Here is a 27633-nt window from a genome sequence, read left to right as displayed (position 1 = left end):
TCCAAACTTCTTCCATTTAAGAATGATGGAGGCCACTGTGTTCTTGGGGACGTTGAAGGCTGCAGAAATGTTTTGGTACCCTTCCCCAGATCTGTGTCTTGACACAATCCTGTCTACGGGCAATTTCTTCGACCTCATGGCTTGGTTTTTGCTCTAACATGCACTGTCAACTGTTGGACCTTATATAGACAGGTGTATGCCTTTCCAAATCATGTCCAATCAATTTAATTTACCACAGGAGGACTCCAATCAAGTTGTAGAAACATCTCAAGGATGATCAATGGCAACAGGACGCACCTGAGCTCTTTTTCGAGTCTCATAGCAAAGGGTCTTAATACTTATGTAAATAAGGTATTTCTGTTTTTTATTTTGTATAAATTTGCAAACATTTCTTAAAAACATGTTTTCGCTTTGTCATTATGGGGTATTATGTGTAAATTGAGGAAAAACAACATTAATTTAATCAATTTTAGAATAAGGCTGTAACATAACAAAATGTGGAAAAAGGGAACGGGTCTGATTACTTTCTGAATCCACTGTATATGAGCCATGCAAACTGTGAAGCTAGCGCACATGTTGTCCTTTGATCTGTCCACTAACTGTGTGTCATGTATTACAGCTGGCAGAAGCTTGCCCGTGTGTGCGGGATGCAGACAACGGATCTATGATGAACAGTATCTCCAGGCACTCAACAATGACTGGCACACAGTATGCTTCAGGTGAGTGCTGCTTAAACAGTCTCCTCTCACTGATCAGTCAGTCTCTTCTCCTGTCAATCTTTTGACAGACAACTGATATTCATGCTACTTGTCTTATTCATAATGACCAGTTTTGGATTTGTTTTTGACAGTGAAATTAGATCTCTGTTTTTTTCAGGTGACATTATTGCTCTACATACATCCTTCTAAACTCACTACATTAGTAGGTTATGTGTATGATTCTATTGCAATGGCACTTTTTAGCATTCCAGTACTAACTAAACACGCTCCCACTTCCTCCTCAGCTATTTACCCAAACTTTACTGATTATTCCAGTCAACCACACCTGTTTGATGTCTCTCCTTGGGGGCTTGCTTGGAATGCTTATTGATCCAATCACAATACTGAACACAAATCTCTTACACTGCTAAGGAGTGCTAGCTATCGAGCGTGTCTGTAACATTACAGTGTGTCAATGTAAACTTCAAGGTGGGCTTTGAACCTGTTTGTGCACATGCTTGCAGTTTTCTACCTATTTTAACCTCCCACTTTAAACTATCCCTTTTTAAGACCTCGTAAGTTTTGTCTTTTTTTTTTAAATTGAAAGTGGAACTGATAGCATTTTAGCAACATAAAATCTCTTAGCATATGTAATTCCCAAACATTTGAAGGTATTTTTGCATCCCGAATGGAGGCAGCAAACAATGTACCTGGCCAGCTGTGATTTACAACATGATGGCAATATTGATGGGACTAAAAATACATCTATTGGGGAATTATATTTGTCATGCATTGAACTGCATTCATCTATTCTGCCAACAATGCCTATGTCATTACGTCATGTAATGTTAGGTTGGTTATTGAGTTGGTTTTGTAGCATAAACTGATTATTTTTGACCAATTATTATGATTGTCTGTTTGTTTCATATTTGCAAAGTAGTTAACGCTGTCCATTCCACTTTAGATAAGTCGTAAGCTTGTGAGAAACCACTCTCCCTCCTTCCCTTCATTCCTCACTTTCTCCCTCCCTCCTTCCAATAGTATTAGAATAAAAAGTATTACAGTAATAACTGTAATGATCCAGGTTTTTGGGGTTTTGGTGACAAGCTTTCTGTTAATTGGTTCTCTCCCAATATCCCATCATGCCTGTATTTGGTCAGTTGTTTCTGGTTGACGTCAGGGAAAAGACTGGAGTCTTACCTGGAGACTATCTGCACAACAACAACACTCTTTTAGTCAAATGGATCCAACCCTGTGTGTGTGTGTGTGTGTGTGTGTGTGTGTGTGTGTGTGTGTGTGTGTGTGTGTGTGTGTGTGTGTGTGTGTGTGTGTGTGTGTGTGTGTGTGTGTGTGTGTGTGTGTGTGTGTGTGTGTGTGTGTGTGTGTGTGTGTGTGTGTGTGTGTCCAACTGTACACGTCCTACTGTAAATGCCCAATTATCAAGACACCTTTATGAGATGAGGAGAGAATACAGACATGGGGATGACCTACACTTCACACCTTCAACAGCATTAACGGATCTGTAAAATGTCAGTAAACCACCAGTAGCAACTAGCGAACCATGACGTCCATACACTCTTTCTCATCTGCTCCCTTCGGTTGGCTGTCACTCAACGCTCTGTCGTCCTTATAGTTTCCAGAGTAGCTCAGTGCTGAGGCCCACACACACACATAGTGTGAACAGACTTTTAATGGGATCTTTATCAGTACAATGCATGGAATCCAATACCAGTCTTTCTTCTAGTGCGCTAGATCTTTGGTTTATCTCCTGACCCTTTGCGAAATGTTCATACTTGTAGCCAGTATGATGGAATGATGTAAGCTCTATAGAATAAGTTACATGATAGAGAATCCAGGTCCTTGGAGTTCAGTATGTGAGTTGTAATGTCTATCAACCCTCTCTCTGGTCATAGGATGGGTCTGCCTCCATTATCAGACATCCCCTCCCCTGTCCTCCCTCACACTGACCTCATCATCACTGACCAGAGGTGGAAAGAGTACTGAAATACATTTTACTCAAGAGGAAGTGAAATTACTGGTGTAAAAAAATAACCCTAGTAAAAAGTAGCTAATTTAAAATTGAGTTACTTTTAAAATAGCAACATTGACCTTGATAATTATCTAATTTTGCTAAGGTTACCTGAACGTTGTTACACATGATCTTTTCCGTGCCTTGTATTGAAAAAGGAAGAGAGGAAATGAATGTACAGTTGAAACTAAGTTCATTTATTTTCTGAGTTGCAACAAGGCACATCTGTATGTTAAAAATAATTTGTCAAAAATATATTAGAAACATTTAAAAAATAAATCAAACATACAAAGCAATACATATTTATTGATAAATAAAAAAGCAATACAAAATGAAGTGCATAAACAATAAATCTGCCAGACTTCAATATACTTCAGACTCCAGAAATAATTATTTCACCCATTCAATCCCTCATTCACCCCTCTGTTACTTGTCCATGGGACTGGCGGACATTAGCTCACTCACCCATTCACACTCTTTCTCTCACTCACTCCCTCTTTTCCTCACTCACTCACCTCACTCTCAATTGCCCTCTTTCACTCGCTCACCAGTGGTGTAAAAAGTACTGAAATATCCTACTCAAGTAGAAGTACTGTTATTTTCATGAAATTTAGAAGTAAAAAGTAGAAGTCAAATTACTGACTTTGAAAAATACAAAAAAAAGTACAAGTTCTCAGAAAAGCTACGCAATTACAGTAACGAGAGTAGTTGTAATTAGTTAATCTACACCCCATCACTGACCTAAACTTGAACTTAACATGGCCACAGAACTTCCCTCCGCCCAATGATGCAGTTGTTCTATATGTACAGTACGTGATGCAACAGACCATGACAAACATCTGCCCTCCCGGGTTGTGCAACTCCCCTTTATACTGACTAACTCATTCATTCAGGGGCTGGTGAAGTTGTTTTACTCTGCTTGAAAACTAGACCGTTTTTCCCAGAAAGTAGTGTGCCCGCTGGAGATTGGGATGTTATTAATAGGACACTGCCTGTTGTTGTTGTTGTTGTCATCTTGCTTACATAATTGCTTCCACCCTTTCTCTTTAGTTTATTTTCGGTTTTACACTCTCTGTTCTTGGGTTGACAAACCTAGTTTCAGGAAGCAGGAGATCAGATCAGCCTGTCAGAGGATATCTTTGATATGTTTGTCATTTAGAAATCATAAAAAATGACCCACACAGGCACTGTTATTACCTTGTTCTACCACAGCTTATTAACCTCATAAATTGACCATTTTGGGCCGGTTTCCAGGACACATATTACTGGATCTTGGAAACTGGCCCATATTGCTAACTATACCATGCACGTGTAGTTGTTTTGTTGTGCTATATGTATGGGCTATGCATGCACATAGGTTTTGTCACCGCATATGATCTGTGCCCATTTGAATTCCTTTGCTGGTAGTCAGCAGTGTCATCCATTAGTCAGATGCTGTGTGTTTAGTCTGAACTTGGCTCTCCCTGTAAAAACTGTCCCCTGTATCCTCTATCTACTGTCCTCACTCTGCTAAGTCTGCTAGTGGGGTTTCTCTTGCCTGGGTGCTTGGTGTTGCATTAGTGACTCACAGCACTGCTGGATGACCCAACGGGAGATCTGAGGATGAGGACATCTGGGTCACTAGAGAGAGGCATAAAGGGTTTTGGAGTTTTGTGTGTGTGTGTGTGTGTGTGTGTGTGTGTGTGTGTGTGTGTGTGTGTGTGTGTGTGTGTGTGTGTGTGTGTGTGTGTGTGTGTGTGTGTGTGTGTGTGTGTGTGTGTGTGTGTGTGTGTGTGTGTGTGTGTGTGTGTCAGAGAGTATACATATGGGACGGAGATGAGAGGGAGAGACGCATCTGGCTACTCCACAGTGCTGGCTTTCGATAGGAGGGGGTAGGGTGTGTGTGTTCATAATATGTTTGTTGTGAAGAGGCTAGGACAGAAAAGAGGTCACATTTCTCTCACACTTGGTGAAGCGCCGAATGTAATTCACACCTGATCCCCGTGTGGGTGGAATGTAAGAACTCCTTCAGTCTCTACTGAATGTTACTTTGAGAAGACCTGGCTGTCATCGACCCGTTGGAACATACAAGTCAGATACACGTTTTACCACTACTACAACTGTGTAACTTGTGCCTTTCTGACTTGCATTTCTCTTACCTTTCCTGTCTTCCCTTCACTGTCATTTCCGTTCAATAACACCACAAATTAAAAAAAACAGTAACTGCTTCCTTCAGATAGCATGCAAGTTAACCCTTAGCTATTCTGTCACACATTCTAATTCTCCCTGTCTGTCTGGAATATGGAGGTAATAGATTTCTGATCCTTCTCCTTGGGGAGGGAGGGATTGTCATGGTAAAGGAAAAAGGGGGGAGTTAAGATGGCTTTCCAGATCGGAGACGTCTATGGAAAGCCGCCTGCGTCCCCCTACTCCCCTCAAGCAACACAGAAGGAAAAAGAGGGTTCGGGCTAAACATAAGAAAATCATGAAAACACACTCCAAACATCCCGTCAGCTAGTTGGTCCCCAAGTAGAACTGAAAGCTCAGTGAGTGCTAGAATGGCAGATAAAAATAAACTAAATGGGGGAAAATAGCTGGAATGGATTATTTGGAGGCTGTTGGAATTCTCAGGGGTGGAAAAACTCCATGGTCCTCACAGAACAGCAGCTTCATGGGAAAATACTGTGGCGCTCTCACGGAGCGACCCGTTCCTATTAGTCAATCCTCCAACTCTCTCAGCATGGTGCAGTCCCTGGGCTCACCATGAGAAACCAGAGACCGCAAAGCACCCTTGGAGGAGGGGAGCTAAAGTGCTCCCCAAACACTGCCAGTGAAGGAGCCTACCGCTCAGAACCATGCTTTAGCTTTATTGAGTTTTCATTCAGGCTTTTAAAAGCCGGTAAGGAGATATTGCTGTTGACCCCACTCCCAGAACTCAGAGAGAGGCGTTTTATGTTCCAATCGATGATAGAGTCCAGTTTACAAGATTCCTTCTGGTAGTGTACTGAGTCTGTTAGGCAGGCATCCATGGCATTGACTGATGTTTCAGTTCTCCCTCAAGAATTGGATCTCTACTACTTGACTCTTTGGATAGCCCTCAGTGGAAGGACTTTAAGGAGAATTTGCTCTTGGGTGGATTTGATGCCCTTTGTTGAATGTAATGTAGATGGAGTGAGTTTAGTATTTGACACTTGGGAAGTTGGGAACGCACACCACAGGTGTACAGTAGAAAGATATTGACACTGCAGGAACAATAACATGGTATGGTAACATGGTATGTCTCTTTACAGGGGTCAAAAAAACATATATGCTTTTCATACACACAATGCTATCATCATTTACCTGTTTTGAAAGTACCCTTCTTTGCCAGTATTAACTTTTAATGTCATATCTTCTTTTTTAATAGAACAAAATTACTCACATACTCATTCATAGGAGTTAACATTTCATGGACTATCAAAGTGAGACAAAATATATTCTCTTGAGAGAGAGAGTGAGGTCCTGTGACTGTTTCTGCCAGCTTGCTCTGCTGCCCCCAAGGGCCAAAAAACCGACAGCAAGCTCTGTTGTTGTGTCAGCACATTGGCAACCCTGCAGGTCACACACACAAATACTGCACAGTACTGTATATATTCCTACACACGCCACACACACAAACATGTAGGTTGTTCGGTAAACTATATTCGCAACGCGTGATGTGTAACCTTGCCTGAAGACTTGGGTCATCTCCAAAAGCAAATACCTAACCCTTGCTGACACGGTCTTGCGCCACACTGACGACCCAGGTTCAATCAATATTTGGCTGGTCAGACATGTATGCTCATACAGTATATGCACACAGACACACACACTAACACACTCCTGTACGCACACACACACTAACACACTCCTGTACGTACACACACACTAACACACTCCTGTACGCACACACACACTAACTCACTCCTGTACGCACACACTAACTCACTCCTGTACGCACACACACACTAACTCACTCCTGTACGCACGCACACACACACTAACTCACTCCTGTACGCACGCACACACACACTAACTCACTCCTGTACGCACGCACACACACACTAACTCACTCCTGTACGCACACACACACTAACTCACTCCTGTACGCACACACACACTAACACACTCCTGTACGCACACACACACTAACTCACTCCTGTACGCACACACACACTAACTCACTCCTGTACGCACACACACACTAACTCACTCCTGTACGCACACACACACTAACTCACTCCTGTACGCACACACACACTAACACACTCCTGTACGCACACACACACCCCCAAGGCTGAAAGAAGTCAATTTCTCAAGGACATGCAACAGAAACCCCCCAGAGACTTTCCATTATTACGGCACATTCTTCTCTCTTTCTCTTTCTCTGCCTCTCGTTTCTGTTTCTCTTTCTCTCTGTCTCTCTCTCTCTCTGTCTCTGCCTCTTTAAGACGAGGACTCATCTTAAAAGACCTCTTTTTAAAATGTATGCATTCACTGTAAATAGCCATATACCGTATTTATAACCGCTAGACTTGTCTTAAAATATATGCCAGAAGGGGGTTAGAAAGAGGATTCAAGCTGTTCGCTGCATGGCCTTAGATATCATTTTTCATATTACTAATGTGGTATAATGGTGCTCATGTGACATGATCTGTCGTAACTGATGGATAGCACAGCAGATCCTTAACACTACATAATGATGTATTATATAATAGTGTATACTATAGCTGTACTGTATGGCTCTGTGGCAACTATTTAAGACACCCACTCTCTTCGTTTTGAATTGTTAGGCTCTGTGGCCTTTCCCTCCTGACCATGCCTCTGATGTGAAACTTGTGTTTTGAAAGTAGGGATTTGGTAGGGGGATCAGTAAGGAAGTGAAACCAGTATGCTCGTCCTCATAGGTCTGTTCTGTGTCCTGCCTAAAACACTTTCTTTCTGTGCTGCGGTAGCTACAAGGTTGTCTTAACAAAGAGACACCATTTCCTTTGTAAAGATCACCTGAATTGTTAGGATTCCTATTAGGACACAGACTCCTCTTCAAGGATCGTCTTAATTGGCTAAAGGAAATGTTATCTCCTTCTAAACCATCACCTGATTCGCCGAGGGGCTTCAGTCTCCTCCCTCCTCCATCCAAAATGGAATGGAACCAGAGTCGCAGGAAAAGGTTGGTAAACTTAAACAGAAACTGTTAAGAGGTTTTAATCGATTGAAAAATGTACTTTCTGCCAGCCTGTGGTGTCTTTGATGAATAGATGTGTTTAAGTGTGCGGTATCAGATAGCGTAACATGGAAATGAGTAGAATGAGTAAGGTAGATGGGGGAGCCTTTATTGAGTAGTATTGGCTAGGAAGATAGGGGCCCCTTTATCCCACTTTGGTTGAATATGCAAAGCTGGCTGTAGTTAACTGACTGTGAGAAGCTAGTTGTATTTGACTGAGAGGCCAGCCGTCTGGCAGACAGAGGGATGAAGGGAGGGAAGAGGAGGATGGAAGGGAAAGGCTATGATGTCACAGGGTCACCACCACTCCCAAAGGAAGCTGGGGGAGCGAGGGCAGGGACAGGAAACACGTGACTAAAAAAGAAATGCAGCTGCAGCATGAGAGAAAGAGAGAGAGAGAGAGATATTCATGGTTGTGACAGTGCTGCTGTGTGGTGGTGGTGGTGTGTTGGTTTAGTAGCGGTAGGTTTCCTCTCTACTCTATAGATTATCTGTTCAATACGCTGCTGTTAAGATGAGCCTGTTTCCTGACTGTCATAGCAAGGCCTTGTCTCTGAAGGGAGACATGTTGCAAAGGGACCAGCGATACAGGAATCACGTCAAGGGCAAGAAGTAAGTCGTTTTGTTGGACGGATGTACGTAAAGGCTAGGATGGGCAGTTGTATGGTCTGTAGTGGACTCATTTGGGTACTTGGTTCCTCTTGGTTGCAGTTCCTGAACTATGCTCCTGTATTTCTACATCTACTCATTGAAACAACTTGCTTAAAATTCGCAGTTTAGTCATGAATACCGTTCACTCAACTAGAGTTGGATGCATTTGCTTACTAATGGAGAAGTGATAGCAGATAGCATGTTGTTAGCATCACAGACTAGACAGAAGGGTGGTTTAGGTGGGTCTGTGAAATCACTTCCTTATTTTTAAACCTCGTTTCCATGTCTGCTTTTCTCACTTTCGTGACCAGAAATATTACAGATGGCTTAGTCCAGAATGAATTTGAACAATGCTTGTTAGGCTATGTGTTATGAACTTAGACCATGTCTCTACTGTGTGTCCCTTTATGTGACAGTATGTGTTTACTGGTGTGGTGCTCTATACAATCAATGTTTGTTTGTCTACCCCTCACCCAGTGTGCAGAAGTGTACATTGTCGAGTCTAGTACACTTGTTGACTGTATTCAGGCTGTCACAGTACTGACTCTCCCTCACTCTGCCTGTGTCTCTAACTCCCCATGTCTGACTTTGATCATAACTCCCTGTCCACCCTAAGCATGATTTCCCAGCCTCTCTGCTATGTGACTGCTCTGTTTGCAGTGTGTCAGGCTCTATGTAGCCTGGGTGCAGTGTACAGAGAGTAGTCCACAGTATGAATAAACTAGATTAGGGATGTAGAGAAGCTTTCAGTGTCGCTGTGATACAGTGCTCCGCCTGTGTTCACTGACTCCAGCTTTCCTCTCTGTATGTTTGCGTGTATGTGTGTGCCTGCCTTGTGTGAGTTGTCAGATAAGCATGTTATCCAACGACAGCCAGACCCTCTTAGGGGAAATTGTTCACAATTTATAAATAGCGGGTCCTATAATCACAAAGCTGTGAATAGGTGTCTTCCATGGCTTTTGGAGAATGCTATGGTGAACTGTTGCTTATGAGTTATTTTTTACATAAAGCAGACTTCACACATGTTGTTTAAATACTCTTTAGCGTTGTCACTTTCTCATCATATGATGCAAAATGAATAATACAGGACAGAGTTCTGTATTTTGAAAGTTACGTATCTTGAGAACTTGATTGCTGACATGCAAAAGATTTGGGACTATATCAACAATGGCTAATGAAACAAATACCAAAATATAGTTTTTTGGTGGAGTTTTCCTTTAATGTGCTATTGAGGTAGGCTAAATTAGGTGTGGTTGGAATGTTCATAATGGTGAGCATTTGCAAGCTGTTTGCAGGAGCTTCCTCATTTAAATCACATCATACACTCTGATACAACAGGTGCATTCCTTTTGAAGTAGACATGAATACTCAGAATAGAAGCTGAAACCTGATCAGATCATAAAATGTACACCTCCATGTACAGTACAATAAATCCCTTTCTAAAAGTTCCTGTGTAACATTGATATTGTAAGGTTATGAGACTATACTTTATGTAAGGCGTCTACTTTAGATGTAACTGAATGTGGTATTGTTTCAGTGATAGTTAACACCAGGCTATAAGTAATGGATGTGTTGTTAGCCACCTTTTAAAATGGTTGCGCGAGGATAGGAGAAGAGAAGAGGGATGAGATGGGAGGAGTGGAGTGGAGGTGAGGGGAGGGGAGGAGAGGCGTGGTGAGGAGTGGAGGAGAGGTGAGAGCAGAGGAGAAGAGAGGATAAGTGAAAGTGTAGCGGAGGAGAGGAGATCACCCATACAGCAGGTGTGTGGGCAGACAGTAACCTGGTTTATACAAAGACGACCAATGTCATCATCAGAGAGGCTGAAGAAATTAAACATCACATCCTCCTGACAGGATTAAATCTGCCTGACTCCCCCGGCTCACCGACCTGCTCTGTGTTTCATCTCTGTGTTTCATCTCTGTAGAGGAGCAGGAGGAACAGGCTGTGTACAAATGAAAGGCTGTCGAGGACAGATGTGAAGATTTGTTAGACAGATTTGTTAGACAGATATTGAGTAAAGGAGGAAGGGAAATTACTCTTAAATGGGCTATGTGGGACGCTAGCTTAAATGGGCTATGTGGGACGCTAGCTTAAATGGGCTATGTGGGACGCTAGCTTAAATGGGCTATGTGGGACGCTAGCTTAAATGGGCTATGTGGGACGCTAGCTTAAATGGGCTATGTGGGACGCTAGCTTAAATGGGCTATGTGGGACGCTAGCTTAAATGGGCTATGTGGGACGCTAGCTTAAATGGGCTATGCGGTACAGCCAGTGAAATAGCAGGGCGGCAAATTCAAAACAACAAAAATCTCATAATTCAAATTTCTGAAACGCAAGTATTATACACCATTTTAAAGATAAGATTCTCCTTCATCTAACCACAGTGTCCGATTTCAAAAAGGCTTTACGGTGAAAGCAAAACATTAGATTATGTTAGGACACCACCTTGACAAGAAAAACCACACAGCCATTTTCCAAGCAAGGAGAGGCGTCACAAAAAACACAAATACAGCTAAAATGAATCACTAACCTTTGATGATCTTCATGAGATGACACTCCCAGGACTCAATGTTACAAAATACATGTATGTTTTGTTCGATAAAGTTCATATTTATATCCATAAACCCCATTTTACATTGGCGCGTGATGTTCAGAAGATGTATTCCCACCAAAACTCCCGGTGAATGAGCACATCAATTTACAAAAATACTCATCATAAACGTTGATAAACTTTACAACAGTTATTGAAAGAATTATCGATATACTACTCCTTAATGCAACCGCTGTGTCAGATTTTAAAATAGCTTTTCGGCAAAAGCACATTGTTCAATATTCTGAGTACAGAGCTCAGCCATCAAAGCAAGCTATACAGTTACCCGCCAAGTTCTGAAGTCAACTAAACTCAGAATTAGTATTATAAATCTTCCCTTACCTTTGCTGATCTTCGTCAGAATGCACTCCCAGGACTCCTACTTCCACAAGAAATGTTTGTTTTGTTCGAAATACTCCATATTTATGTCCAAATACCTCCTTTTGTTCGCACGTTCAGGTCACTAATCCAAAGGCATAATGCGAGAGCGCAGAACCAGAGACGAAAAGTCAAATAGTTCCATTACCGTTCATAGAAACATGTCAAACGATGTTTACAATCAATCCTTAGGGTCTTTTTAACATAAAACGTCGATAATATTCCAATCGGACAATAGCGTATTCATTACAGAGGAAAAAGAAGGAGAGGCGCGCCAACGTACCTGCGCAGTAAACAACTCACTGCTCCTTGGCAGTCCACTGATTGACTGAGCTCCTATTCTCTGCCCAGTAACAGTAGAGGGATGAAACAAGTTTCTAAAGGCTGTTGACAGCCAATGGAAGCCTTAGGAAGTGCAAAATGACCCCACAGACACTGTAGTTTGAACAGGGATTAGATAGATGAACTACAAGTCACTTCCTGGTTGGATGGATTTTTTTCTCAGGTTTTTGCCTGCCATATGAGTTCTGTTATACTCACAGACATCATTCAAACAGTTTTAGAAACTTCTGAGTGTTTTCTATCAAATCTACTAATAATATGCATATCCTACCTTCTGGGCCAGAGAAGCAGGCAGTTTAATTTGGGCACGTATTCCTTCTGAATTTCTGAATACTGCCCCCTGTCACCAAGAAGTTAGTGTGGACACTGGGTCCTTCTCTTTTCTCCTCCCTCCTTCCCCTCTTTCCTCTCCTTCTCTTCATCCTCCATCACTCTATTACCCTTTTCTTTTCTCTCTTCAACCTCATCCTCAATCATTCAATCACTCTTTCACTCCTCCTCCTCCTCTGCTATTACTCTCTGTCATCCTTTTATCTAGTTGTCCTTGAGGAGCTTGTAGGGGTCAGAGACACTGTCTGTTTCCTTTCTCTGGCTTTGCTCACCTGAATATATTATATTAGTCCAGAGCAAATTTCAAATGAATTCTTTGGTTAGCTTTTGGCTTATCTCCTAGCCTAGGCCTAGCTTTCCCCACAGTTCTTATCTAGTTGGCCAATGGCTAGCTTTGGCAGTTGCAGCTGGCTATTCTTAGGGCTCTGGTTATGGCTATGGCTGCTCAGTGAAACGACCTGTCCTGATTTGTCATAGACGCTTGCTAAAACACTTTCATGAGCAAGCCTTCTTTCATGACAGGCCTCTGTAAAATGGTATAGAATCAGCTTGATCCCCTCTGTCAAAGACGCTTGGACCTTCTTTTTTGATATTTTCAGTGGTATTGTTAACAAACACGCCCCCATAAAGAAAATGATAACGAAAAAACAGGTTCAGTCCCTGGTTTGACTGTGATCTTGCAGAGTTACTCCACCTAAAGAATTGCATTTGGCGAAAGGCTCGGCACACGCATACTCAGGCTGACTGGCTCAGCCTGAGAAATAAGTGCACTCAGGCTATCTGGGAAGGCCAAAGTTAGATACTCTAAAGTTCTCTTTCTGTGGGTCTAACCCCAAGAAGTTCTGGAAACGGTTAAAGACCTGGAGAATAAACCCTCCTCCTCACAGCTGCCCATGTCCCTTAAAGTTTATGATGTGGTTGTTACTGACAAGAATCACATGGCTGAGCTCTTTAATCACCACTTAATTAAGTCAGGATTCCTATTTGACTCAGCCATGCCTCCTTGCCCGTCCAACATTGCCTCATCTCCCACCCCTTCTAATGCAACTATCCCCGATGCTTCTCCCTCTTTTTCCCATGCCCCGCTACAAAGTTTCTCCCTGCAGGCAGTCACTGAGTCTGAGGTGCTAGAGGAGCTCCTGAAACTTGACCCCAAAAAACCATCAGATAGTTTAGACCCTTTCTCCTTTAAGGTTGCTGCCCGTATCATCGCCAAGCCTATCTCCAAACTTTTTAGCCTGTCTCTCCTTTCTGGGGAGGTTCCCATTGCTTCGAAGGTAGCCACGGTTTGTCCTTTATTTAAAGGGGGAGATCAAGCTGATCCTAACTGTTATAGGCCTATTTCTATTTTGTCGTGTTTATCAAAAGTGTTGGGAAAAACTTGTCTCTGGTATGCAATCTGGTTTCCGCCCAGGTTATGGATGTGTCACTGCAACCTTAAAGGTCCTCAATGATGTCACCATTGCCCTTGATTCTAAGCAATGTTGTGCTGCTATTTTTATTGTCTATCAATTCTTGTGGGCCGGCTAAGGAATATTGGTGTCTCTGAGGGGTCTTTGGCCTGGTTTGCTAACTACCTCTCTCAAAGAGTGCAGTGTATAAAGTCAGAAAATCTGCCTGTCATCAAGGGAGTACCCCAAGGCTCAATCCTAGGCCCACACTCTTCTCAATTTACATCAACAACATAGCTCAGGCAGTAGGAAGCTCTCTCATCCATTTATATGCAGATGATAGTCTTATACTCAGCTGGCCCCTCCCCAGATTTTGTGTTAAATGCTCTACAACAAAGCTTTCTTAGTGCCCAACAAGCTTTCTCTACCCTTAATCTTGTTCTGAACACCTCCAAAACAAAGGTCATGTGGTTTGGTAAGAAGAATGCCCCTCTCCCCACAGGTGTGATTACTACCTCTGAGGGTTTAGAGCTTGAGGTCGTCACCTCATACAAGTACTTGGGGGTATGGCTAGAAGGACACTGTCCTTCTCTCAGTACATATCAAAGCTGCAGGCTGAAGTTAAATCTAGACTTGGTTTCCTCTATCGTAATCGCTCCTCTTTCACCCCAGCTGCCGAACTAACCCTGATTCAGATGACCATCTTACCCGTGCTAGATTACGGAGACATAATTTATAGATCAGCAGGTAAGGGTGCTCTCGAGCGGGTAGATGTTCTTTACCATTCAGCCATCAGATTTGCCATCAATGCTCCTTATAGGACACATCACTGCACTCTATACTCCTCTGTAAACTGGTCATCTCTGTATACCTGTCGCAAGACCCACTGGTTGATGCTTATTTATAAACCCCTCTTAGGCCTCACTCCTCTGCATACAACATCTGTTCTGCCAGTCACATTCTGTTAAAGGTCCCCTAAGCACACACATCCCTGAGTCGCTCGTCTTTTCAGTTCGCTGCAGCTAGCGACTGGAACGAGCTGCAACAAACACTCAAACTGGACAGTTTTATCTCAATCTCTTCATTCAAACACTCAATCATGTACAGTCTTACTGACAGTTGTGGCTGCGCTGCGTGATGTATTGTTGTCTCTACCTTCTTGCCCTTTATGCTGTTGTCTGTGCCCAATAATGTTTGTACCATGTTTTGTGCTGCTACCATGTTGTGTTGCTACCATGCTGTGTTGTCATGTGTTGCTGCCTTGCTATGTTGTTGTCTTAGGTCTCTCTTAATGCAATGTTGTGTTGTCTCTCTTGTCGTGATGTGTGTTTTGTCCTATATTTATGTTATTTATTTATTTTAATCCCAGCCTCCGTCCCCGCAGGAAGTCTTTTGCCTTTTGGTAGGCCATCATTGTAAATAAGAATTTGTTCTTAACTTACTTGCCTTGTTGAATAAAAAAATGGCTCAGGGCTAGCTTGCCCGAAAGCTCCTTATAAAATGATCGACTTCAGGAATTCATCTGGTTTGTGGATTTAGAGATTATTGAGAAAATTGTTCTCATGTCATCAAGTGCTGCCAGGTTTATCCCCCCCCCCCAGAAAACACAGTTCTGTTTAATATAGTATTTTTGCACACCGACTCTAACTTTCCATTGTTAATCTGAGACGATGACATTTACAAAGGAAAAGGGAGTCTGTCTATACATGTAGGTCCTTTCTTTTGATTAAAATCCCACTCCCAAGCTTTAAACCTTTGGCCTTGTAATACAAGCCTTTTATCAGACTTCCAGAAATTATATTTCACCTCCCTTATCCCAGTGTTATAGATATAGAATGTGTTCACTATTTCACTTCTACACTTTTTCATTCACTCTACCAGTTATATCAGTCCAACATTGTCCAACATCCAGGACTCAACATATTTGTATGCTGAGCTGAATAGATAAATAGATTTTATTTGACAATTTAAAAACACAAGTAGATACATTCTATTTGAAATCTTTGAGGATAACACAAAAAGTTGTACTTTTACTTCTACGCATTGTGGTCCTCTGAACAGTGACTATTCATTCACTGATGCTAGGACAGAACCAGAGGCCAATTTTGTTGGCACCTGATAGTCTCCATCACTCATGTCTTATTTTGCCCGTGGTCGTGGAACTTTTTCCAGTCCAGTCCAGTCTGCCCCAGACAGACAGAATGTGCATAGATAGCCGTGCTGAAAGCCAGACAGACACAGGGCTTAGCGAGCACAAAGGAAACTGCCTCCATCTACACTATTCACCCCCAGCCGCAACACTATTCACCCCCCCAGCATACAGCCACCACACAGCTCAACAAAGCTCCGTTACCTGCAATGCCTCTGCTTAATAGACTAATAGACTGCCGGTGCTACAACAAAAAATGTTTCCTATTGACAAAAGCTACCGGGTGTTCAGCAGCCATCTTAGAACTCAACCCAGCCAACCACTGTGTTTTTTCCACCACATAAAAATGCACAGACTAGCTTTTCCCTGATATTATTGTTCTTGAGAGCTGGGATGGCTGACAGGGGTGGCTGAGCCCTGCACTGAGAGGGTTTATGCTCGCTCTTTGCTGAGCTTGCAATTGCAGGGGAGGGGTTTCGGCCTGCGTCTGATTGGCTATGGGATTTCCTGGGAGGATTTGAAAACACCCAATGGGGAGGGGCCACCGAGAGGATTAGGTCATGCTTTTTCTGTGAGGGGAGTGACATCATGGTCTGGGAACTGCTCTGCCCTGGGGTGAAGGGTGTCTGGGTAGACGGCAACGAAGGAATGATAAGAGGAGCGGAATGACAATAAGGGGGTGCAGAGAGGGGGCGGTTGGTTGGGATTGTGATGAATGTGTCATTTTGTTGGTTGTTGTCCTTGTGTGGGTCTCTCGCTCTCTCGCTCTCTTTTTTTTTCTCTCTCTCTCTCTTTTTTTCTCTCTCTCTCTCTGCTCCAATAATTCTCATCCTTACCTCACTACACATCCTTATACTGGTTAGTAGAAGGGAAACCCTTACATCCATCCTAACTATCTCCCTGTAAAATCAACTCTCTTCCCAGTGCTCAAATATAGATTTAACTTTTTTTTTTGTTCCACTAAAGAAGATTGGTAGGAGAACTTGGCCCTCTGCCAGGAATTCCCCCCTCTATCCCTGTCTTGGTATTCCCTTCCAGTGGGAACGTTACTGGCTTGTTGACAAGATGCGAACAGGAGAGGGGTCTCCCTGACGCTGTCGTTTCCTCATCTTGTTTTCCATTACATACTCTGTTGCGCTCTCTGTATATCTTTCTCTCTCATTCTTTCTCTTTCTCTCACCCTCTCGCTATCTTTCTCGCCCCCCTCTCATAAGACATAGGTCATATTTCCTCATAGTCACATGCTTTGTGTGAGTTGCAGTCTTGCCGGCAATACCCACTCACAACAACAGCAAGCACTGGATGTAAAATAGACACAAAATACCAAGCACTGGATGTAAAATATACACAAATTACATTTTAGATACTAATCAGCCAACTGATTTAAAATAAATTGTAATTTGTTTATAAAATACATCAGCATTCAATAGACATGCTAACAAATTAATCATGTTTTCTCATTTCTTTAATGCAATTTATTGCTCATTCAACTGTGGATTGTGGAATATTGATTTATTGACCATAAGGTTTACTGTATGTCTGACATCTTTTAGATGTATGGAATTGGACAGAGGATGGATCATTGGACACGCAAAATACATTATTCTGTGTTTGTGTGAGAGATGGGAGGCTACATGTGTGGCACATGATTTATTGCGCTTTTCGTAATGCTGCATCCTAACAAATATTTAAACCTTAAAATCTATCAACACCTTGTTGGAGGTTCTCTTCTCTTGTCCTCTCCTCCCCTGCCCAGTACAGAGAGCCCTTCCTGTAGACATGACCCACTTCCTTCAGAGGTGTCTCTACCCACGTCCTACCATGACCTCTGTCATCCAGACAGAGCGAGAGGATGGCCAGACTGACATTTTGAAGAGTCCCACCAGAAAGTCTGTTACATAGACTGTCTTTTAGGTTACGGTGAACATTCTATAGTTTACACGGTTGACTTGTGATGCCAATTTTTGTATTGAAATGTCATCTCAAGCAATACTCCATTCAACTCAGTGATGTGAGGGGTTATCAGTGGAATCAACACATTGTATGTGATGTGAGTGCTGCAGTAACATTAATCCTAGAAAAAGAAATCACAGTTTACAGTATTGCTATTGTGTTGTTAGAGACTATGGTACTGGTTTACAGAGTGACCAATAGATCACAGTACACAGCTGAGATGGCATGTTGGTGTAGGAGTTAGAACCACTACCTATGTGGGAAACTTTCCAGCTATATTTGTCTGTCCCCTGGAGAACTGGGGAAACCACTGTGTGTCTACTCAGTCTGAAACTTTTGTGGGTGGGCTTGTATTACTATTCTCGTGGCTACAGGAAATCCCCAGAAGTACCCACAGGGATAGTAAAATATAAAAAAATTCTCCCTTACGGGATGTTTCCCATGAGGACAAATTCTCTTTTAACCTTAGGGGTTATGTTTAGGGTTAGGGTTACTATTAGGGTGAGAATTAGGTTTAGGGTTATGGTTCGGGTTAAGGTAAGGGTTGGGGTTAGGAGAAATATGATTTTGAATGGAAATTAATTTAAGGCCCCCACAAGGATAGTAAAACGTGTGTGTGACTCCTGATCAATACCTCTATCTTTAGCTAAATCAAAGACTGACCTACTGTAGTGACAGGTCAAATTGGCATACTTTTATATGTAAACAAACACAATTATTATATTCATTCATCTTTTGCTTTGATAGCCATTTAAAATCATTGGAAGCTGTTGATCTTGGTCAGATATTGACCTGGGTCGAGTGGTTTGCATGGTAAAGAAGCGGGGTCGGCTCGAGGTATAAGCAACATAAGCTGGTCGCTTAGGGCCCCTTGTCCGCTAGGAAATGAGAAATTAGCGATATGTATTTTTTGATTGGTAGTTAGTCTAGCCAGCTATTTAAACTTGTAGTAATCATGGCACGCAGGGCATGTGCCCAGGGGCCCTGACCTCCAGTGGGCCCCAATTGATTGTGTTAATATCATATCTGCGTGAGAATGACTAACATGACTAGTCATGGCAAAAGGTGTAGAATTTGGGGAATTTAGCTTTAAAGGCCCCCACCAAAGGGCAATGCTGCAATATTTCCTGTCCTATAACAGAAATTCTCATTTAGGTTCCACTGCCAAAGAATGGCGCAGGCTGCTAATACATATTCATGAATTGGGGGTGGGAATGTTTTACAGGTGGAGTGGAGAAATTACAAGTAGTGCACTGACAGCTGTCAGTGTAGATAGCGAGCATGCTAACCTTATCTAGCTAGCTAATGTTATCTGTTGTTGCTACACCGTATTGAAAAGATTCGCTGGCTAGGCTATGGCTGGTTCTGGAGCTGGATTTGTCATAAGCATTTAGAGAAAACTTCGCCACAGATGGATAGGGGAAACCAGGAGATTTGACTTTGCCATCTATTGTTATCTCCAAAGTTTTGGCATGTTTCATAAATTGCAACCACAAATCCGCCATAGAAATAAAAAGAATAAGATGAAGCTCCGGTAATATGAATAGCCTAACTGTACTGCCTAACGGTGCGAAAAAAGTATGATAATGTATGCTCTCACTACTGTAGGTCGCTCTGGATAAGAGTGTCCGCTAAATGACTTAAATGGATTATGATCATTTGCTGGTAAAAGGCGGAGGTGTAAAAACACAAGTTTGCACCTCCTATTTTAATTTGCTCCATGGCTCAGGCGTCTACTGCGAAAAGCTGTTTGGTTCAGCAAAAGATCATCTATTATGTTGCTCAGCTCAGTCGCGACTCATGAAGGAAGGACTTTGCAGGTGTTTCTGATGTAATAAATAATGACATGCTGGTGGGTGGTAACATTCAAATAAAACCAAGCCCTGAAAATAAACGTAGACTGAAAATTATTAGCATGTCATATCATAGAGGAAACGCATAGCATTGGCACTTCGGATTTCCCACTTCAACCCCAAATATATCATACTTTGACTAAAACTATGACGTATTGACTTAAATTGTTGTGCAACATCATGTGGGCATTTTAAACTGATACAAATTCTTGAGGGGTAGAATTGCAGGAAATTAGCTGTAAAACTGGAAAAAATCCTCTCTGCCCCATGGCAAAATGAGTAGAATTGCATTAATGTATTATACTAAATTGCTACGTTGTCACGACTTCCGCCGAAGTCGGTCCCTCTCCTTGTTCAGGCGGCGGTCGACGTCACCGGCCTTCTAGCCATTGCCATTTGTTTTGTCTTTGTCTTACACACCTGGTTTCAATCCCCCAATTACTTGTTCATTATTTAACCCTCTGTTCCCCCATATTTGTTTGTGAGTAATTGTTTGTCTTGTATATGGTCCGTTATTGTGGGCTCGGTATATTGTGTTTTATTTGTGATTTCTTGAGTAAATACGTTGATTACTTATATCTGCTGTCCTGCGCCTGACTCTCTACACCAGCTACACACAGGCAGATTTACAGAATTACTCACCTGTCAAATGGAGTCAGCAGGAGCAGACGCCCTCCCTGTGGCGGTAGAGGAGCGCATCCAGCAGCACGCGACCATGTTGCAACGTCTGGGCACCGCCATGGATTGCGTGCTGCAGACGATGGATCGTTGGGAGAGAGGAGGAGGTCGTCCAGCACCTCCACCAGCCCCACTACAGCAGGCCCCACTGTCCACCCCTCCTTCACCCAGTCCCAGTGGGATTCGGCTTGCGCTCCCGAGGGAGTATGATGGGACGGCTGCCGGATGCCAGGGGTTCCTACTCCAGCTGGAACTCTACCTGGCGACCGTCCACCCGGCTCCTTCGGAACGTGAGAGCGTGTCCGCCCTCGTCTCCTGCCTCTCAGGCAAAGCCCTTGAGTGGTCCAACGCCGTATGGAGTGAATGAGATGCGGCGTTGGACCATTACAGAGTTGTGAACGTCTGTTCCACCTGAGGCAGGGGACGAGGAGCGCACAGGATTTCGCATTGGACTTCTGGACCCTGGCCGCCAGCGCGGGATGGAACGACAGGGCCCTGATCGATCACTACCGGTGCAATCTGCGTGAGGACGTCCATCGGGAGATGGCCTGCCGAGACACCACCCTCACGTTGGACCAGCTGGTGGACCTGTCCATCCGGCTGGACAACCTGCTGGCTACCCGCGGACGTCCGGATCGGGGCCTGTCAGTTCCATCCCCCAGCATCTCCGCTCCAACGCCCATGGAGCTGGGAGGTGCTGCGCTTAGGGTGACCTGAGGAGGGGCCATTCCCAGCACCATCTGTGGCCGCAGAGGGCACACTGCTGGTCGGTGCTGGGGGGGTTCCTCAGGGTTTCAAGGCAGCAGGCAGGGCACTATCGTGTCACCCCAGGTGAGTCGGCACCAGGCTCACCCAGAGCCCCCTGTTGCTCACATGTATGTGTTTATTAAATTTCCTGAGTTTTCCCCGCATTCCCAGCATAAGGCACTCGTAGATTCAGGCGCAGCTGGGAATTTTATTGACCGTTCATTTGCCCATAGTTTAGGGATCCCCCTTGTTCCTGTGGATATGCCCTTCCCTGTGCATGCCCTAGATAGTCGACAATTAGGGTCAGGGCTGATTAGGGAGGCCACCGCTCCACTAGACATGGTTACGCAGGAGGGTCAGAAGGAGAGAATCAGTCTCTTCCTTATTGATTCTCTTGCGTTTCCCGTGGTGCTGGGCCTACCCTGATTGGCCTATCATGACCCCACTATTTCGTGGCAACAGAGGGCTCTCAAGGGGTGGTCACGAGTGCTCGGGGAGGTGTGTAGGAGTTTCCATCGGTGCGACTACGGTGGAAAGTCCAGACCAGGTCTCCACCATGCGCATCCCCTCAGAATATGCCGATTTGGCTCTCGCCTTCTGTAAGAAGAAGGCGACTCAATTACCACCCCATCGACATGGGGATTGTGCGATAAATCTCCTTGTAGACGCAGCACTTTCCAGGAGTCACGTGTATCCTCTGTCACAGGAGGAGACGGCGGCTATGGAAACATATGTCTCCGAATCGCTGGGGCAGGGAGACATTCGGCCCTCCACTTCACCTGCCTTCTCAAGTTTCTTTTTTGTGAAGAAGAAGGATGGAGGTCTGCGCCCGTGTATTGACTATCGGGGTATCAATCAGATCACAGTGAGGTACAGCTACCCACTGCCTCTCATCGCCAGTGCGATCGAGTCAATGCACGGGGCGCGCTTCACAAAATTGGATCTCAGGAGCACTTACAACCTGGTCCGTATCCAGGAAGGGGACTAGTGGAAGACGGCATTTAGTAGCACCTCATGGCACCATGAGTACCTTGTAATGCCGTACGGGTTGATGAATGCTCCATCAGTCTTCCAGGCCTTTGTTGACGAGATTTTCCGGGACCTGCATGGGCAGGGTGTAGTGGTGTATATCGACGACATTCTGATATACTCCGCTACACGCGCCAAGCATGTGTCCCTGGTGCGCAGGGTTCTTGGTCGACTATTGGAGCATGACCTGTACGTCAAGGCTGAGAAATGTCTGTTCTTCCAACAGTCCGTCTCCTTCCTAGGGTAACGCATTTCCACTTCAGGGGTGGAGATGGAGTGTGACCGCATTTCAGCTGTGCGTAATTGGCCGACTCCCGCCACGGTAAAGGAAGTGCAGCGGTTTCTAGGGTTTGCCAACTACTACCGGAGGTTTATCCGGGGTTTTGGTCAGGTAGCGGCTACCATTACCTCACTGCTGAAGGAGTACATCCGGGCGGCGAGGAGACTGAACCCTCGTCAGGCAAGGTGGGCCATGTTCTTTACCCGTTTTGTTTTCACTCTGTCCTACAGACCAGGTTCCCAGAACGCTAAGGTAGACACACTGTCCCGGATGTATGACACAGAGGAGCGGTCCATGGATCACACTCCCATACTTCCGGCCTCTTGACTGATGGCACCGGTGGTGTGGGAGCTGGACGCGGACATCGAGCGGGCGTTACGCACAGAGCCCACTCCCCCCCAGTGTCCAGCTGGGTGCATGTACGTTCCGTCTGCTGTCCGCGACCGTCTGATCTATTGGGCTCACACGTCACCCTCATCTGGTCTTCCTGGCATCGGTCGGACGGTGCGTTGCCTTAGTGGGAAGTACTGGTGGTCCACCTTGGCCAAGGGCGTGAGGGTTTATGTTTCCTCCTGCTCGGTGTGCACCCAGTGCAAGGTTCCCAGGCACCTGCCCAGTGGAAAGTTACAACCCCTACCCATTCCACAACAGCCGTGGTCGCACCTGTCGGTGGACTTCTTGACGGATCTTCCTCCCTCACAGGGCAACACCATGATCCTGGTCGTTGTGGATCGGTTTTCTAAGTCCTGCCGTCTCCTCCCATTGCCCGGTCTCCTCACGTCTTCCGGCACTACAGGGTGCCTGAGGACATACTCTGATCAGGGTTCCCAGTTCACGTCCAGGGTCTGGAGAGCGTTCATGGAACGTCTGGGGGTTTCGGTCAGCCGCACCTCAGGTTTTCACCCTGAGAGTAACGAGCAGGTGGAGAGAGTAAACCAGGATGTGGGTAGGTTTCTGCGGTCATATTGCCAGGACCGGCCGGGAGAGTGGGTGGCGTTCATCCCCTGGGCAGAGATGGCCTAAAACTCACTCCGCCACTCCTCCACTAACCTCCTCCCTTCCAGTGTGTACTGGGGTATTAGCCGGTTCTGGGGGGGTCAAGGATAATTAATTTAATTAATTAATACATTTTATTACAAGGCACTTTGGCTGATTCCATTTGGGAATAGAGGGGTGAAAGAGGGGTCTCCAGATTTTGTGACCCACCTCTCCTCTCCCCCTTCTTTGAATGTTTCTATTCTCCTAGGTGGTTGCAGCTGGGTGTCTGGCATCTCAGAATCTGGGATCTTTCCTAGTTGCTTGTCTGTTTGCTTGTGGAACAGTCATTTGTCAGCCTCCTGTTCATCTCTCTTTCCATCCTTCCACTTATCCCTCAGCTGATCCCTCCTTTCACTCTCTCTCTCTCTCTCTCTCTCTCTCTCTCTCTCGACCCTGATGACAGAGCCCTGGGGACCTGTCACTCAAATCTCATATCATCAAGTAAAAACCCATCTATCCCTTTCCTTCCATCCTTTTGGCATAGCTCATCTCCCTGCCTCTACTGTCCTCTTTCTCGTCCTTTAAGCATTGCACCTCTTATCCCTGTCCCGACATATCCTTTCCTTCTATCTCTTTCAGCAGAGCTAAACCTCTTTTCTCTCTCATCTCCTCTGCTTAACTCCACCCTTACGCTTCCAACAGCATGTCCTCCCTCCTCTCTTTTTTCTCTTATCTCTTTTCTCTCTCAATGCTTTCAGCTAACCCTGTGATGCGTGGGCAAGACAAAAGCATGACCATTTGATATGAATAGATATGAGGTCTGCCTTGTAGTTCATATCAGTATCATATCCAGTAAACACTTTTCTCTGTAACCATTCCTTTGGTTCAGATCATCATTTTGTCTCCGAATATTTTGGTTATGTGTATCTGACATGCAGCCCTTAATCTCATTCTGGTCTTCACCACAGACCATTACAGTGGGGGAAAAAAGTATTTAGTCAGCCACCAATTGTGCAAGTTCTCCCACTTAAAAAGATGAGAGAGGCCTGTAATTTTCATCATAGGTACACGTCAACTATGACAGACAAAATTAGAAAAAAAAATCCAGAAAATTACATTGTAGGATTTTTAATGAATTTATTTGCAAATTATGGTGGAAAGTCTATTATGGTAGTCTATCTCAATACTTTGTTATATACCCTTTGTTGGCAATGACACAGGTCAAACGTTTTCTGTAAGTCTTCACAAGGTTTTCACACGCTGTTGCTGGTATTTTGGCCCATTACGCCATGCAGATCTCCTCTAGAGCAGTGATGTTTTGGGGCTGTCGCTGGGCAACACTGACTTTCAACTTCCTCCAAAGATTTTCTATGGGGTTGAGATCTGGAGACTGGCTAGGCCACTCCAGGACCTTGAAATGCTTCTTACGAAGCCACTCCTTTGTTGCCCGGGCGGTGTGTTTGGGATCATTGTCATGCTGATAGACCCAGCCATGTTTCATCTTCAATGCCCTTGCTGATGGAAGGAGGTTTTCACTCAAAATCTTACGATACATGGCCCCATTCATTCTTTCCTTTACACGGATCAGTCGTCCTGGTCTCTTTGCAGAAAAACAGCCACAAAGCATGATGTTTCCACCCCCATGCTTCACAGTAGGTATGGTGTTCTTTGGATGCAACTCAGCATTCTTTGTCCTCCAAACACGACGAGTTGAGTTTTTACCAAAAAGTTAGATTTTGGTTTCATCTGACCATATGACATTCTTCCAATCCTCTTCTGGATCATCCAAATGCTCTCTAGCAAACTTCAGACGGGCCTGGACATGTACTGGCTTAAGCAGGGGGACACGTCTGGCACTGCAGGATTTGAGTCCCTGGCGGCGTAGTGTGTTAACCTCTATGGGCTAGGTGGGACGCTAGCGTGCCACCCGTGGTGCACTCCATCAACAGCAGGTGCATTTCAAGAGCGGCAAATTTGAATCCAAATAAATGTCAAAATTCAAATTTTTCAAACATACAACTATTTTACACCCTTTGAAAGATAAACATCTCCTTAATCTAACCACGTTTTACGATTTCAAAAAGGTTTTACGGCGAAAGCATAAATTTAGAGTATGTTAGGACAGTACATTTACAAGAGTTGTGTGTAATGTTTTGTCAATTCAAAGACAGGGTCACCAAAACCATAAAACCAGCTAAAATGATGCACTAACCTTTTACAATCTCCATCAGATGACACTCCTAGGACATTATGTTAGACAATGCATGCATTTTTAGTTCTATCAAGTTCATATTTATATCCAAAAACAGCGTTTTACTATGGCATTGATGTTGAGGAAATCGTTTCCCTCCAATAACCGGCAGTCAAGTCAGCACCACTAATTAAATAATTAAAATTAGAAAACATTGGTAAAATATTATATTGTCATTTTAAAGAATTATAGATTTACATCTCTTGAACGCAATCAACTTGCCAGATTTAAAAATAACCTTACTGGGAAATCACACTTTGCAATAATCTGAGCACTGCGCCCAGAAAAATACGCGTTGCGATACAGACTAGACGTCATGTTGGGGAGATCTAAAATCGAAAATACTATGTAAATAATCCATTACCTTTGATTCTCTTCATCAGATGTCACTTCCAGGTATCACAGGTCCATAACGAATGTAGTTTTGTTCAAAAAAGCTCATCATTTATGTCCAAAAATCTCCGTCTTGTTAGCACATGATCTAAGCCAGCCGGACTTCTCGTCATGAACGAGGGGAAAAATATATTTCCGTTCGTTCAAACATGTCAAACGTTGTATAGCATAAATCATTAGGGCCTTTTTTAACCAGAACATGAATAATATTCAAGGTGGACGAATGCATACTCTTTTATAACGTATTGGAACGAGGGTACCCAACATGAACTCGCGCCAGGTGTCTAATGGGCCATCATCGTTCCATGGCTCTTGTTCGGTCAGATCTCCCTCCAGAAGACTCAAAACACTTTGTAAAGGCTGGTGACATCTAGTGGAAGCAATAGGAAGTGCCAAAATATTCCTCAGCCCCTGTGTTTTTCAATGGGATAGGTTTAAAGGTAATACAACACATCAGGTATCCACTTCCTGTCAGAAAATGTCTCAGGGTTTTGCCTGCCAAATGAGTTCTGTTATACTCACAGACACCATTCAAACAGTTTTAGAAAATTTAGGGTGTTTTCTATCCATATGTAATAAGTATATGCATATTCTAGTTACTGGGTAGGAGTGGTAACCAGATTAAATCGGGTATGTTTTTTTATCCAGCCGTGTCAATACTGCCCCCTAGCCCTAACAGGTTAACTGATGGTAGGCTTTGTTACTTTGGTCCCAGCTCTCTGCAGGTCATTCACTAGGTCCCCCCGTGTGGTTCTGGGATTTTTGCTCACCGTTCTTGTGATAATTTTGACCCCACGGGGTGAGATCTTGCGTGGAGCCTCAGATCGAGGGAGATTATCAGTGGTCTTGTATGTCTTCCATTTCCTAATAATTGCTCCCACAGTTGATTTCTTCAAACCAAGCTGCTTACCTATTGCAGATTCAGTCTTCCCAGCCTGGTGCAGGTCTACAATTTTGTTTCTGGTGTCCTTTGACAGCTCTTTGGTCTTGGCCATAGTGGAGTTTGGAGTGTGACTGTTTGAGGTTGTGGACAGGTGTCTTTTATACTGATAACAAGTTCAAACAGGTGCCATTAATACAGGTAACGAGTGGAGGACAGAGGAGCCTCTTAAAGAAGAAGTTACAGGTCTGTGAGAGCCAGAAATCTTGCTTGTTTGTAGGTGACCAAATACTTATTTTCCACCATAATTTGCAAATAAATTCATTAAAAATCCTACAATGTGATTTTCTGGATATTCTTTTCTCATTTTGTCTATCATAGTTGACGTGTACCTATGATGAAAATTACAGGCCTCTCATCTTTTTAAGTGGGAGAACTTGCACAATTGGTGGCTGACTAAATACTTTTTTCCCCACTGAATGCATTACTCATCTACGTTATCCCGTCTATATTTACCATTGTGTTTTCTCTGTGGTAGATGGTGGGCCACTGGGCCAGTTCAGCCTGTTCATGTTCAACATGTGTATATATAGTGTATGTGAACACCCCTTTAAGTTAGGGGATTTGGCTATTTCAGCAACACCCGTTGCTGACAAGTGTTTTAAAATCGATCACACAGCCATGCAATCTCCATAGAGAAACATTGTCAGTACAATGGCCTTACTGAAGAGCTCAGTGACTTTCAATATGGCACGGTCATATGATGCCACCTTTCCAACAAGTCAGTGCGTCAAATTTCTGTCCTGCTAGAG

At 43.9% G+C, this 27633-nt stretch overlaps 1 protein-coding gene across 3 annotated transcripts in view; it reads left to right on the top strand.

Annotated features, from left to right (window-relative positions):
* LOC106612833 (LIM domain kinase 1) overlaps window positions 1-27633 on the top strand; it is an 80651-nt gene that overhangs the window by 6984 nt on the left and 46034 nt on the right. For 2 of the 3 annotated variants that reach the window (XM_014214385.2, XM_045724595.1), the window contains exon 2: window positions 620-719. In XM_014214385.2, coding sequence (XP_014069860.1) covers window positions 620-719 — 100 coding nt within the window. Of the gene's footprint in view, window positions 1-619; window positions 720-8136; window positions 8561-27633 lie in introns of those variants that run through there. The other variant, XM_014214386.2, reaches the window with a different exon arrangement.

This window comes from Salmo salar, chromosome ssa09 (assembly GCF_905237065.1).
Source record: "Salmo salar chromosome ssa09, Ssal_v3.1, whole genome shotgun sequence".
Lineage (NCBI taxonomy): Eukaryota > Metazoa > Chordata > Actinopteri > Salmoniformes > Salmonidae > Salmo > Salmo salar.
Note: the sequence above shows the minus strand (reverse complement) of the source record. Positions and strands in the feature narration are given on the sequence as shown.